General features: G+C 42.9%; 1 protein-coding gene across 1 annotated transcript in view; it reads left to right on the forward strand.

Moving 5' to 3' along the window:
* Positions 1-16,130, forward strand: part of AIG1 (androgen induced 1) — a 124,754-nt gene that overhangs the window by 95,635 nt on the left and 12,989 nt on the right. Inside the window, exon 4 of the mRNA XM_075035885.1 lies at positions 14,715-14,830. Coding sequence (XP_074891986.1) covers positions 14,715-14,830 — 116 coding nt within the window. The remainder of the gene's footprint in view (positions 1-14,714; positions 14,831-16,130) is intronic.

Consider the following 16,130-nt stretch of genomic DNA (forward strand, 5'->3'; position numbering starts at 1 on the left):
CAGTGGTTGTGGCATAGGGGTTTGTAGTATGTCTGTAGCCACCATGAGGTCATCCACTAACATTGCTAGAGTCATTTCAGCCCCTTGATCCCATCTGAAGGCAGACTGGAGGAGGACACGAAAGTGCAGTTTCTATTAGCTTCTTTTACTTGTGGTTATTCCTAAATGTGTTGTTGACTTTTCCTGGGAAGGGGAGATTGGAAACAGTCCAGGAACTCCTTCCCAAATATTATTATCATATTCCTGGCTCCCTAACCTACTACTGAATCCTTTCTGCTTCCCAAGATATGCCTAGCTGAAGGCGTGCCATGAATCCTTCAATCTCGACAGTATGAGTCACTTAGATGCATGCTGCTAAGCCTGGGCTTAAATTCATGGACCCTGTCTAAAGTTGCCCTGAAGCTGAAGTCCATTAGTTTTAAGCACTCAGTTGCTCTCTGCTTTCACTAGCAGAGAGGGGTCAGAACAAGAATAAATTTCACAGGCAACAGCCCAAGTATTGCTCTGGCCATTTTGTGTTCCTTCTAGCATGTCTACATTGATGTTTAGAGAGGCAGATGTGCTCACATTTAATAAAAAGTTTTGAAATAATCTGCTTTGATTGGGTACCTAAACTATTGGATTTTGTCCACATGATTTTCTTCTCCTGCTGCCATGAATGTATGAGGTCAGTACATTCAAGCCCTTAAGTAGCTGTGGACTTCCCACTAGGACTGTTGCGACTTTGACCTCCTGACAGGGGAGCGGTGTGGTGACATGGGCTGAGCCCAGTTGAAGGCATTGCCAACACCTGCATTCCAGTACGAAATCCATCACTGATTGCCTATCACCTTGGTTTAGACAAGATGCTTTTTCTTTCTTTGTGTGCATTTCATCACTGATAAAGTGCTTTTCTTTTTTTTCCCACTGTCTGACAGAAATGTTAGAAGGGTTAATTGGAGTTTTTATAAAGCATACTGACAGAAGTTATTTTAGTTATTAACAAGACTAATGATATACCACCATCACAAGGAATTATACTGTGATAATCCTTGCTGATCCCATACTGTCTCTGGGTTATCAAGGGTCTCTTAATATACTTTTCATCCCAGTTCGCTGGAAAGTCTGGGGTTTTAGTTATATTTTGCTCTTTTTTTTTTTTGCAGTAAAATGGCAGAATAGTAACTGATATTCCTGAGATGAGAAAGCAGTGTCATGCACTGCAGAATGTACTAGAGATAGCTGTGTAAAGTTTAAGATTTATCTAAGGACCATAATATAGTTTCAAGTCTTTTATAGTAGTTCCAGTGCTGTTGGACATTTCATCGGTGCAGCAAGCTTTTCCTTATATTTTGTTCAATAGTGGAGAGCATTAAGAAGTTGGTTATAGGGCTAAAGAAGACTGCTCAACAAGGTAGGCCAATAGGTCAAGTAATTAAAATACTAATACCAGTCTACTGCCAGGTACCTTCTGCAGAAATGCCTGTACAAAGTTTAGTAACCCACTAAGAATGCAGTACAGCAGCAGTGGCAGCAGCAGCAGAGGAGGAACAAGGGTGGAGCGCGCAGTCTGATGTGGGCATACATTATGTACCCTTCTCTGCCCAGTGCTGCTGCCAGTCAGACGGGCCAGGTTCAATCACTTCAGTATTCTTGCTGAAAATAACACTGGCACAAGACCCCACCTAGAAACTTGCAGAAGTGAATTACACATGTGGGTGCCCCTAAGCAGCAGTGCCTAACTGCTTGCTAGCAATGGCTCCAAGGGCTTAAAGCAAAGATAACCTTATTGGTGGGGAAAAAAAAATTCCATGGGGAAGCCCATGATGAATAAACCAGCAGTATTAGGTAAGTCTCTTCTCCTTCTGGCATGCCTTTGCAATGCTTTTAACTCAGTCCTCCGTCTCAGGCCTGGGAGAGTAGCCCCCATCCTTGCTGTCTCCACCATGGGCTCCTCATACCTTCCTGTCCTGGCTTGGCACAGACCCAAATCTGAGCAAATCTGTCTGTCAGCTGGTGCAGCTGAGGTGGCTGCAGCTCTCATTCTGGAGAAGGAGGCCCTAACCAGCCTTTCTCAGCTAACCTGCTGTTTTCAAGAGGTCTCCTTCTCTTGCCCAGCTTCCTGCGCCCACCTAGCCTGCCATGCTGGCTCCCATACGTGCATCCTGGCCCGGTGGAAACTACCACTGCTGTGGAGCTGGAGTGCTTTTAATTAAATGTGCATTCTCCCCTTCCCAACAGATGCCATTCTCCAGTATAAGGCCTCTGTCAATCAGATCATCTCGGGCAGCTCAGAATCAGTTATCCCTCTTCAATGACACATTTGTAGTGATCTTCCTTGTTTGTAAGGGTTTACTCTGCAATTCTTGCACTTGCAGTCACTGAGTATTTTAGTTTCAACAGAACAATGTTATAGCTAACGTTACAAAATGTGTCTCGTGAGGCTAGTCCGTTCCCACCTGAGAGGCATTTCCATAATCTTCCAGCTCAAACACACATTCGCACACAATGGGATCATTAACAGCGAGGAAACCACATGTAGAACTGGGGCCTTCCTGTCATTTCTCTGTTCCTCAGCTACCAAACAGTGACAGTTACAGGGCTATTTAGAAAATACTTTTAGAGTCTGAACAAGAGAGACTTCTGAAGTGCACAGGGTGGAAATACTGCAGGTCAGGGTGGTTCAGCTCTCCTTTCTGCTTTTACCCTAGAGAACCAAGGGGATGGTATCAAAGACCACGTACAAAATGCAGCAACTTTTTACAGACCCAACGTTGGCCAGGGAGGGGAGGTGGAAGAAGAGGTACTGCGGACTGACAAGACTGGATATAAAGGCCAGTGACCATAACAGCCAGGCAATTAGGGACATAGGGTCATAGAATCACAGAGATGCTGAGGTGGGAAGGCACCCATGGAGATCGTCTTGTCCAACCCCCCTGCTGTAGCAGGGTCAGCAAGAGCCAGTAGCCTAGGACACTGTCCACTCAGGTTTTGAATATCGCCAAGGATGGAGACTCCACAACCTCTCTGGGCAACCACTTTCAACATTTGATCACCCTCACAGTAAAAACAGATATTTCTTATGTTTAAAGGTAAAGTGTCATGAAACACTTGCATGTCTGGGTGACCTCAGTCCCAAAACTGGCATCCATCCCCCAGCACAGAAGAGATCAGACCAACTGAAGGATACATGGCAAAACTTTACAGATGACTGATTGTACAGCTTTATGAGCAGGTGCTGCAAAGGAAGTTCTGTCTGGAATCCCTGTGGCAATAGGGGAATATAGATACATTTTCTAGTACCAGAAAAATGCATTATGATACTATGAGCATCGCCAAACTGATGAACTTCTCTGACCACATTTAGCAGGGTCCTGGGAAGGAGTCCAAGGGGTACCTCACATTAACTACTTCAGATCTCAGCTGATTTCTGTTGCTGGGAGGCTGCAGCAGAAGTCCTTGAGGACTTTATTCCATGGCAGGAGCTGCGACACCAGGCAGAGCCAAAAGACTTCCTTCCTCCAGGGTTCTCCAGAGTATGACACATGAGACCACTCATCCCATTGCAACCCTCCTGCTCACCTACTGTTCTCTCAGGAACCACTGACCTTACACATGCAACAGTTCTGCTCCCCTCCTTGCTAGGAAAAATGCTACCATGTGGTAAGAAGAATCACATCTCATCTCCAGCTCTTCTTCCTTTTTCACATCTAAAATAGAAAAGCCGTGCAGGTCACTGATAGCTCAGTGAGATCAGCTTGTCTGGGGACAGAGCTGTTAGTGAGGCAAGCAGAGACAGGCATATCAAGGTTAAGCTGAACAGAAAATATCAGGCCAGACTCTGCAAGACAACCCAGAGAACAACTCAGAGCTTTAGTACTATGAGTATCACGGCTCCACTGCAACCTGATCATCTTGGAGCCCTTTGATTTCATATATGTTCAGTATCGCTGTCCTCTTGTGATGCTCATATATTGCCCATCACTGCAATCCTCAAACAGGTATTCGACAGCAGGAAATAGCAGACCATTTCCCATTGAAAGATTTATTGAGCTCTGCATTATCTGCATTAAAGCAAGATTACTTATGTTTGCAGAGTTCAAAGTCTAAAAAAGTAAGGAAATGTGAAAGATAAACTCTGTACAGCAGCGTTAATGTCAGTTTTATTTACATCCTCTATTTTCCAGTATTCAGTAAATATGTACAGAAATACATTTACAGATTATGATATCAATGTCCACATTTACTGAGAAGATCAGGTAAATAGAAGTGTGTTCTATGTAAGGAATGTGGTTGAATATTGCTCTAAAAGAAAACATCATTTCTTATTTGCTGACATTTGACACTATACAGTATAATCTCAACTTACGTGTTGTGTAGTTTGTCTTCAGCTCTCATCACTTGGCAGGGATGGTTCACAGAAGACATTAAAGCCTTAGTTCAAGCATGGATGAAAGGCAAGACACCTGCCAGTCTCCGAATACATTCCTCTTCCCCCACTCTTCTTCCCAAATGTGTACCTTTTCATGCTTGTCTAAACCACACTTTAGGCTTGCAGCATATTTGGATTTTAGAAAGATGTGACGTTATCGGGATTCATACGTATTTAAGAACAAGGGCAATCACTTTCTTGCATGCTATACTGGTTAACACTAAGATCTTTCTCAGTCTAAGCATGTATACACGTGATTTAACGCAAATCCATTTGTAAAAAGTATGCCACCCTCTTGAGACCCTTGTATTTATCTGCTTTCAATTACATTTGAAGTATTCAGAAAGTCTCCTATACTAATCCCATCCAAGTTGGAAGCCACATAGTTCATGCATGAGACTGTCAAACATGAGTAGTTGCAGATGTCAGTGCACCAGTGGCAGGAATCCAGGAAGATAGATCAAGGCTTAGTCACTGAAAAATAAACGCCAGCACATCTCAGATACATAGCATTGTAGCACCTCATGAGGAAAACGTGTCGTGACAGGAAATCAATAACCTCTTGGAGGCGATCTGTTTTTCAAATATTCTTGATTAATTATGCCAGGGTGTGTTTGGCAACTTTGCCTGATCCAGCATTAACGTAATGCTTTTTGCATGAAGCACTATTGTAACTAGTCTCATAAGTCAAATCTGATGGTTCAAGTCAGGTTTTAAAGGGTCAGGTTATAGATTTTGTAATGTCTTTGTGTCCGACATTGCCGCCTTTACTATGGTGTGTAAGCTTTTACTATCAATCAAAATAACAATTGTTTTAACATGAACAATAGCATTTAGAACTAATTGTGTCTGAAGTGGAATGATTCTTCTAAATAAAGTATGTCATGTAGGGGGTAAAACAAGTAGGGAATGTCATTGTGTTTTCGTGACAGAAGACCTTAGTTCAGGATGTTCCCCAGGCTTGTTTGCTTATGTGCCTTCTTTGCAGAGGAGAAGCAGCTCTAGGAGACACAAGCAGGGCTGCACCTCTGTCTTTCTTCCCCTGCCTTCCTGCACAAACTTATCTTCCCCCTCAACAAGTTTTCCAACCATACCTGCTGCCCCATCTGCCCCTCAACAAATGCAGGACCCCAGCCCATGCCTCCTGCCTTCACTATGCCCCCACCACAATCCCTCTCTTCCCCACACCCCAGCACATGCTAGTGCCTTACTCACCCACTGAAAGCACATCACTCCTGATCTTACTAATCTTGTGGCGCCTCTAGACCCTGCCTTGGCCTGGCTTCTGTATGCTAAGCACAGAATGCAAGACCAGCAGCAGTTTTTTCCTGCAGCAGGTGCCATCAGCAAAGCTGAGTGCGGAGCTGAGAGGTGCTTTGGTGCCTGGGCACAGCTTGTCACCGGTCATCGGGTCACTCGGCAGTAGCTGCTGGTGTCCAGCCACTGCGGCACAGCTTAGCCCTCCGCCGTTGCACAGGCTGGAGGAACACGGAGCTGATGCTAGTGCAGTGCTTTGGCCAGGGGCACATGCACCGTAGCTGGAGAAGCTCTTCCCTCATGCACCTCTGCCTCGCATTGGAGTACGTGCTATTTGGAAGACCCAGGGCAATGCACGTCAGGCAAAACCGGTTACAGACAGATCGCTGGGTGCAGTAACGAGACCACGCTCACATTGGTCTGGTACTGGTTTCTGTAATATGAGAACGAAAAAGCTTAGGAGGTTACATCCTCTAGAGTTATTTATTAAAGGAGTTTGCATGTATAATATAGAGAAATAATTAAATAAAGATAATGACAATGTCTGTGAGATAAATTGTTTGAACCAAGTTGCAGATAGTTGCAGTCACCATGTGATAGACCAAAGTTTGACCTTTGGCTACCTCAGCTGCACAACACCCAATAAATCCACCTCCTCAGTAACCACTTCCAAGATTTTAAATTTCCGAATAGCATCAAAGAGCCACCATTTGAAAAAGAAACTGCCAAATAATGGTTTCTTGATTTTCCCAAATGTGGAATTTCTTTCCCCAAATTATACTGGCCCAAAGCCCAGGACAAGCAATATTAAGTCCTGGACCAGTGACAGATTCAGAGTCCAACATCTTCAGGTTAGAAAGAGGATACTTTGGCTATCATGAAGCCAAAAATACCCTTCTGTGAAAGGCTTATTGCTAGCCGTGGGAGATTGCCAGATATTAGAATTTAACATGGTACATTTTATGTACAGGTAAACTTTTCAAGTCAGTTAAAGAGATTTAGAAAACATATTGATACAAATTATTTTCTCCTTTTGAGGCCAGTGCAATTAGACTCATGATATGGAAGGAGTTGGCTTTTCAAGGAAAGGGATACTATTTTCCATATGAGTAAAATTGTTTTAAATCATTGCTAAAATACATCTGCAAGCTTCCTTTAGGGATTTTTGTGCTAGAAGTACATAAGGCTCAATGACTTTACTAGCACTTTTTCAGCATGACCTGCATGAACAGTCAACATTCATTCATGCAAATTAAATCTCAGTGATACATGTAAGCATGTGTGCGTGCGTCTGTGTGTGTGTGTGTGTATAAACATTGATTTTAAGGATGATTGTAAGAGACAAGGATATATTTCTTGGCCTAGATAAACATTTTTGCAAATAGTAGTTTAAGAAATTCTAGGGCAAGTGGTTTAACTGGTAAGAGGCAAATAAGCTGAACAAAATACATAGAAAAACTACTTTGCATAACATTGCAATTAATGAGTGATCCTTGCCCAGGGTGTAGGTGTGTGTATGTTCCACTTTGTTAGTGGTATGTTTTTCTTAAGGATTTTGTGTCAAAAATAAGGACTTGGGGTTGAAAATAAATTGGGGTTTGCAGGGTTTGGTCACCTGTGGCTGAGTGCACAGAACCTGGGCTTTGTTGATTCTCTTGTATTTTAAAAGTCTCCTAATGGTAGTGCAGGGCATGCTGTCGGGAGCTGACTGGGGAGTTTGGGCACGGCATGGAAGGAACAAAAATCCTAGTTAAGGGATCCCAGCCAAAGGAGAGAGGTGACTTATGTGACATTGCACTTTGCATGTGTTTAATGATATCTGGATACATGACATGCATTAAAAGTAGTTACATTGAATGATACGGTTAAAGAAAATGAAACATGTAGCAATGCTGTTCCATTTGGCAAGGTGGCACTGGTTTTGCACAGTTTTGCTGTATCCGATGTGCTGTGCCCAGTCCTGTCCTGTCCCTGCCATCATCTTGTTTCAAATCCAAGTGACCTAGATTTCGATGTGTCAAGTTAAGGCATTACCTGTGCCTGCCAAACATACTGATAGATGTGAAGGGAGGACCTGTGGTGACTGAAGGAGGCCCAGACAGAAGTCAGGATGCGTCACCCTGGGAGCTACTGAATCAGGGCCAGGAGGGCACAGAGGGGTCACTTGGGCTGGTAGGATGGGAGCTGCAAGGAAGCAGCCTGAAGCAGCAGGAGCTGAGATGGGAGAGAGACAGACAGCTCAGAGGCAGGCAGCTGAAGAAGCCTCCAAACACAGAGGGGAACCAGGACAGAGGGTTGATCAAGGTAACAACTGAGAGATGCTGAAAGGGCCAAGATGTCTCAGAGCTATAAACTTGAATGAGTAGATTGGCTTTCATACCAAATTTTTGTTACTTCTTTATATGTGCTTGCTCATCTTAGGCTGACACCCAGGAATGGAACTGAGGAATACAATGCGGTTCTCCATTCCTCTGTAGCTACCCTACATGACCTTGAGTGAGGCATGCCATCTCCATCTTGCCCCCCCTGCAAAATGGGGATAGGATATAATGCCCCTACAGATCAGGGCTGCTGTGAGGGTGTGTTTAGTAATGCTTTTGAGGTGCTGAAGTGCTTCAGTGATTGGCACTATGGAAGTTCTATAAACACCTATATATAACCTCCCTGACACTACTACAGTCATAGGAGTGAGATCAGATTGACACTGCTATTTCAATATATAGTATGTACTGCATAGAAAACAATGAGAACAAATCTGTCAACATTAGGTATGCAGGGAGAAAGAGATACAATTCCTGTTAAGTCAGGTATGCCATGTCCACTGTATTTATCTACAGAAAAGAGGAAAAGAGGGGGTAATGTTAAAGAGGAAGTGTTAATTTTCTTTTCAAAGAACACTACACTCTTATATTGATTGAAAATGGTTATCTCTGGCTCTTGTGTGTTTTGTGGCATTACAGGGTATTGGTCTTTGTTTAGATCATGCAATACTTCTTCCTCCCTCCAACCTACAATAACAATTAATGAGCTGTCTGTGGCTGCCTTGGAGTGCATCCTGTGCATCAGCATGTCTCAGTTAATAGTCATAATTTCTCATTTGTAAGAGGAAAAGTGCTACCAGCGCTTTCAGTCTCAGAAGGGCTCAGACTCACTCAAGGATTCCAATTTATTATGCACCCAGCTCTGATATCCTGCTGCTCTCTTTATGGATTAGGCTGCCTCGGTGGAAGGTATCATCCTTCAGATGACACATGAATACTCTCTTGCCAGCTGTTCCTTTCTCAGAAGTTTCTCAATGAGTAAATCATGATCGTGCCTCTTGTTTTACTCGTTTTTGATCTGGTTCTCCATGTTACTTTGCTAGGAACATGTGGAAAATGCAGCTTTCTTACTGCTGTTACTCTACAAATGGTGCTGACTACAACTGTAGCGATTTTTAGGTCTATTAGTATTGGTTTCTAAGGTGAATACACCAGTAGTGATATTAAATTAATGGGCACAGGTAATTTTGCTGGTCGTTTCTGTAAAACCTTTAATCTCAAGGTGCTGCACAAACCCCTGAGAGGTAAGAAGGCGATGCAGACAGATCGCTTCATGCATTCTGACATGCAGCTGCTGTTTAACAACACGTAATCTGGTTGTGAGTTCAGAACAAAAAAAAGTGAAGGGTAACATCCCACTGATGGAAACTGGATTTTATAGAGGAATTTAGAAAGACAGAAAGCAGAAGCAGCCAGCAGACACAGCAGTTTGCACAGCAGTTCGCACAGCAGGGTGTAAAGAAGGGGGCCTCCGTCAAATTCATACCAGCGTAAGTCTCAGGGACGGTGGTGGTGTGCTGCAGGGTAGTTTCCCCAGCAGATGTTAGAGCAGCTGTCCCTGCCAGGGCAGAGGCTTTGACGCGGACACAGCTTTGGGTGGCAGATGCAGCCCTCCAGGTCCTGGGCTGCACAAGTTCTGTGGGTGAAGACCCATCTGCAGCCTCCTTGTTCCAGGGAGCACCAGCACTTCCAGGAGGCTCCCAGTCCTATCAGTTAAAGTGTTGGTGACATCAAAGCTGCGAGGCCTCCTTTCTTGTCACTGGGCTTCTGCTGACTCTTAAGATTGCAGGCCGAATGTCACGCTGAAGCGCTCTCAGTAGAGGTCCATGGTATTTCCATTGAACTAAAATGTCCTATACCCTGTAGTTTTTAGTCTGATCAAATTGAGTAACAAGTTGCAGTCTTCTGTTGGTCGAAGTGAATTATAGTCACAGTTTACGTGATTGCCAAATGGTTTCACAATCGCTGCAGGACTTCTGCGTACTGACTGGGCGTCTGAGAAAGCAGATGCTTTTTTAGAGGGAACTCCTTGTCGTAAAGGTAGTTCTGGACAGTCTCTGCAGATCAGGACTGGGTGACTTGGGAAGGCAGCACTGCCATGTTTGTGCTAAGGACAGAAGATACCTACATAAAGCTGTCAGTTTAGCACCTTTTGAAAAGCTTTAACATTACCTTTAAAACACAGTTAAGGGAAAAGGCCAAGCAAGGTATTGATGAAAACAGTGTTAAAAAAAGCAGCACTTACTGGTTGGAAGATAAAATATATAATCAGGCTTTCAAGAATGAGCACTTAATTTGCCTAAAGACTATTACAGAACTCATTCTTAATGTACCTGATTTGCATAAAATCTTTTTTTCCAACTACCTGTTGCAGCACACACCTAGAATGGGGAAGTACAGTCCTCCATCAAAGCTCAACTTGTCAAGCCAACACTGCAGATGTGCTGCCTATTTGTAATGCGATTTTCCAGTCTCAAATATCAATAGGCACATACATACCATGTGGGAGGTGGTGTCTATTTTAAAAATATCTTTTAAAGAGTCATTAATGAGCAGAGTTTCTCTCAGGAAGCAGGGCAGTGGTTCTAGGAATTAATTCACCTGCAGCTCTCGGGGTGGCTTTTTTTGCACTGTGGGCTAATTCATCTTCACTCAGAGGTTGCTCCTTTAGTCTCCTGAGTGTTTTCTGGATCAAATTCTCCATATGATAACCTTCCTGCAAATTCCACCCAAGCTCCGCATGTCAGGCTGGTTTCTCTCTGTTTTCATGCATCGTTACCAGTAGTTGAAGATTCAGCAAGCCACATGTCTTCCCCACTTGTAGGTGATAGGACCTTGGGAAGAAGCACCATGTGGTGGACACAAAATGGGGAGGAAATTGCAGCTTCCTGCTCTGCAGAGACCACCACTTGCTAGCAGACCCAGCAAACTTAAAGATCTGTCAAAGCTCCCTTCCCCGCTGCGGGGACAGACAATGATGGGGCACAAGGGCTCTGAGCAGGGCAATGCTGCAGACGGGTAATGGGGTCTTACGGCCACCCTTCAACTCACAAGGCGGTCTTGGCAGATGGATGCTTCAGAGAGGGGTTGAAAATGGGTCTGAGGGTCACTGCCTTGGCACTGTAGAGAAAAAGTGGTTTGTGGCTGGGAGGGCACCTCGGCAGGTAGCACTGCAGTCGTGGCAGGAGAAGCTGACAGGGCACATTTTCTTGCAAGTAGATATAGTTACTGAGCCCAAGATAAGAGCTCAGCCTAACGATAGGGTTCGTTAGCTCCCTCGCTGCTGTCCTGGCAAGGCTGGGGGCTACTGTGAGCCTGCGGTCACCCCAGGGTGCACATGCAGCGAGTGTCGCCTTCCTGGCTGATGTAGATGGTGCTCCCTGATGTACCCGCTAGTGTAAGCACAGTCATACATGCAAAACTGTCTCACAGGAGCAGCTGATCTCAGTGGGAGCAGAATTAAGTGTCCAGGTAAAAATGCAGCTTTGCTTGTGAATACTTAGTCCATAATAAAAGTGCCTTATCAATATAGCATTGATTACTAGTGCTGGCATAGTTTAATAATATTACAATACTGTACTAGTCATTATACTCTAATTATAAATTTGCCCTTTTCTTAAAGACTTTAAATGGTGCAAAATAACAACTACTGGAAAGCTGTTACAGCAGCTAATCATCCTTACCATATAAACCTCCTTGTTATTTGAACTTCCTCATTCCTTAGTCTTCTCTCAAGTAAGGCCCTGGAGATACTTCAACAAACAAGGTGAGAAATGTTGTGCTGTCCTGCAGCCTGCCAGTAAGTAAAAGGGATCAGTCCCAGTAGCACCAATTGAGCACCTTTGATCAGCACGGTGTGATCTTTATCAAACAGGTCAAGGACGCATCAATGGTATTTTCTCTCTAAGCCTCAGATTCCCATTGGCCCAAGTTTATTCAGAAATCAGGTGGCAAAAAACGTTAGAGAGCATGAAATTTCTGGCCTCCTCCAACATCCCAGCCCTGATGGATCCCACTCCAAGCCCATTTGAACCCTGCTCACCTTCACTAGACTTGAGTCCGGGTGCCAGTCTGATTCAAATTTGTATTTATAGCTCCAGAGTTTTAATTGGCACTGTTTGACACAAGGTATCCCTGCCTACAAAATTTCATGGTTTTTAAATTAAGGTTTTTGGAGGGGCTGAAATGTAGGAAAGGGAAATTTTATCTTGGTTGTAGTTTGGGTAAAGTTCTGAAACAGCTTTTCAGAGTGGCAGTTTAACTAGAACATTTTAAACGAAAGTTCATACTCTGGATTTGTAAAACTGCAGTGTTTGCAGGTAGCGTTGACATTTGCTATAACAGACTAAGATTAAAGGTACACGTCTCATTTTCTGCTTATACTTTTAATTGCACTGTACTTTTAACAGGATTTTGTACACAAACTCTATAGTGATACAGCTCATTACCCTCTCCCCCACCCCCTCTTACCTTTAGAAAAGAGCAGAAGGGAGAATTTAGGAAAATAGTGACCTATTTTATTATATAACCACAGGAATTGGGAGGAGGGAAAGGAGAAGAGGACTCTAGATTAAGGGTTGATTGCTGAAATTATTTTAACTACTTTTTAATTGGCAAGCTGTTGAGTTGTTATCATCAATGAAGAGTGCATCAACAAGCAGTATCTAAAGCGGTAAACATTTCAATTGAGAAATGGAGCTCACAAGCTCTGTAACCATCATCCATATAGTGAAGAGTTAAGACTAAGTGACTGGATCGCAAGAATACATCATACAAGGAATATCAAGGGTGGGTTTTGGAGTTAGTCTTCATTGTCTTCAGTTTTTTTCTTTGAAGAGGTTATGGAGGCAGGGCAGGAGACATTTGCACAGCCTCCAAGTACCCTGCTTTGGGGGCTCTGCAGAGTGAGGTACTGATCTCTGAAGATCTTTTCCATACAGATGCAAGACATACACGTGAATCTCCAGGGCTTGCTTTGCTGTCAGTCCCTGTTAATGGACTCTGAAAGTCCTTTGCAGTTTATAGACCTCTCATCTAATAGTGGGCACGTCTATTGCAGACCTCATGTGAAACATCTTTGCATTCCCTTGATGCTGATTTGTACTGTTTAAAGGGGTGGGGGCAGAACACGTTGTTAAAAGATGAAGAAATTGAAAGCTCCCCTAACTGCTGTATTATCCACCTGACATTCTCCAAATGCTAGTCATTAATTACTAATGCCTTGAAAATCAGAGCAGTTATCCGATTCAAATTATGTTACATCTCTGAGCCAGAGCATTTCCATTATCTTATCATTTCCCATTCAAACAATTCTTCCTTCTCCGCAGTTGTTAAAGGCTCAGACTCTACTCTGTTTTCTCTTATTTGGACCTGTTATCCATGCAAGGATATTTCTACTCCATTCCTGCCCTGTCTTCATGCTGCTGAAAATCAGTGTGGGTTTACAGCATAATTATTACAAACTTAAAAATCCAGCCCTCCAGATCCCCCCAGAACTGCGTGTGCGCATCTGATGGCAGAACGTGGCCAACGTAAGCCATAACCTTCTTTTCCAGTAGGTGATCAAATGCTTGGGGAAGGATTGAACCTGGTTTAGGGCTCAGGCTGCCCTTGCAGTCCTTGCACCTGTAGACCTCCCTGTGGACTGGGCAGGAGAGTTCACGGTCACAGTCACACCAAGCCCCAGAGCCAAGCTCTCAGCTGAAGTAATTCCCTTTAGACACCAGCAATAACTTGGCCCCATGGTGGCAAGGCAGGGTATGTTTCTGGAGTCGCCAATAATGCTGGTCCTAGGTGAGCTGTGTGTTCAGAAATGATGGGGTTTATTTCCTGGCACATTTGTTCTTCGCTTATGTATATTTTCATGCCTGCCAGCACTCTGAAATCTAGACATCGAGTGTTGGGGGCAGACTAGATGCAATTTTTCATGCTGCTGACATTAATTGGATGAACAGACCTTCTCAGAAGGGGCAGTGTAGGAAATGTGTATGGAAAAATGACAAAATAAGGAGTTTCACAGCTAAATAAAGACAAGTGGCTGAAAATGGTTTTTACAGCTTTGGCTTTCGTATGCTTCATTTGGGAATCTCAAACCATTTTGCACAACAACTACCAAATTAAGATTCACAACACCTTTCTGAAGAAGATAATTGCTCCTGTCTTACAGATGGAGGAACAGAGGTATTGAGGCTATCATTTGAAAATATGTCCCCTGTTTTCAAGTCCGCAGATTGAGATACATTTAAACCTAATTCTCAGAAGCATTAAATACCTCCATTTATATTCATTCATTTGGCATTGTTTGTGCTTAGAGTCTCTGAAAATCAGATGCATTGCCTCCTAACTTGAATGGTCAAAATAACCGAGGTGATGTGGCAAAGATCACAGACTGCAACTGCAAGGACAAACTGGAACTGAGACCCGTGTCCCCGCATGCCACATCCCCTTTTTACTTACTGAGCATCTGCCTTGGATTCCTGGACAAAAAGAAAAGCACGTTCTGCTCACTCAGTTTTCCTTTGCTCTCTTGAACAATTGGATGTTATAGTAACAATATTGTTTGGGTTATTGATCAACTATAGAGTCGTTTTACCTTTTCTTTCTAACCATCAAGAAATTGTCTTCAGGTTTTTGTCATTAAGTTTCTTATTGTAGAACTAGCATGGAAATGCAGTGAGAATCATTTGTATCACCTGTTTTTCCCCCATTGTTTTGGTTTTTTTCAGCATACAACAGTTTTGCCCTTTGTATTAATCGAGATGAGAACAACACATCATCAGTATCCCAGCAGGAGCTGTGGACTGGCTGCAGTATGCACCTTCGCTGTTGGCTATATTTTATGGTAAGGGCTGTACATGCTGTGTTTTCATATTGTATTGGGGGTTTTGTACTGCTAAATTTGGACACATATTTCATTATGGATATAATCGCTAACAGATTCACGCTGCATGCCTTGTTTGGTCCAAGACCTGGGCTTTGTCTGGTTTCCCCAGATGCTTATATTTTTAGAAAGTATATGCCAAACCTCACACAACAGGAATTTGTTGAACAATCCCATGTAAGCAGTGGTCTTTCCAAGGGTACATTTTTCAACCTTTTTTCGAGCTAAATGTTTTTCTTGGACCTTAGTTTTATTGCTTAGGGTTTTTGTTCTATCAAATAAAATTGAGAATAGGCAAATGATTTCCTGCATCAGTATTTAAGCGGCAACAGAAAAGATAGAACACTGTCTTTTTTCTTTACTAGTTCATAAATTCTTTCTGTAAAATTGATTTCAGAATAAGCCAGTAATCCAAACACTCTGAAGTTTGTTTTAAAAAATGCAAATGTTTGTGAAAAATTAAACTAAAACAGAAATAACTTTTCTTACAAACATTAAGTGTTTGGGCAGTTTCTATTCAAGCACCTGACTTATATGACAGAGCTTATTTACTTTGGTCATTCTAGCATTTTATTTTTCACTAAACCTTTGTTTTATTTACAATGCTCCTTTGATACCATATATCCTTTATCCTTTCTGCAAACATTTGATGACCCCCTGTTTACTTCCCATATTCTTTCTTCTCACCTCACAACACCCTTCCCTCAGCTAAGAGGCTATTTTCCAAAATTGTGGATAATACTGCTTTTCCCACCAGTCAAGTGCTTTTTCCACCAGTCAAGTAAGATAAAACTAATGAGAGAGGAACACAGGCTCAAGGCAGTACTGTCATACTGCTTCAGCTATGCAACTTGCCCCTTTGGTCCAATGAAAGAAAGGCCATTATTCATACACATCCACGCGCACTGAGTGATCACAAAATGCTAGTAATCCAGCTGAAGTGGGATGTTGTGTCCCAGGACAACAGTCGCATTCTGCCATTTGCTTTTATAAACATACATATCCTTCTTAAAAAAGAATATTTGTAATTGTAAGATAAGGACAGCCACATGCAAAAAGGCACTTAATGAGTCCTTTAGGAGAAAGTTATTACTTTTTTTTAACCCATTATGATAATGCATAACTGTGATATTTCTTGACCTTCCTCTGAAGGGTGCCTAGAGACAGGTTGCCAGAGTTACTATACCTGTGATCTGACCTCCTATGGCAACTCCTGTTTTCTCAAAATCATCTGAGTAGACACATGCAATAGTATTCAATA

The sequence above is a fragment of the Buteo buteo genome, chromosome 9 (assembly GCF_964188355.1).
Source record: "Buteo buteo chromosome 9, bButBut1.hap1.1, whole genome shotgun sequence".
NCBI classification, from domain to species: Eukaryota; Metazoa; Chordata; class Aves; order Accipitriformes; family Accipitridae; genus Buteo; species Buteo buteo.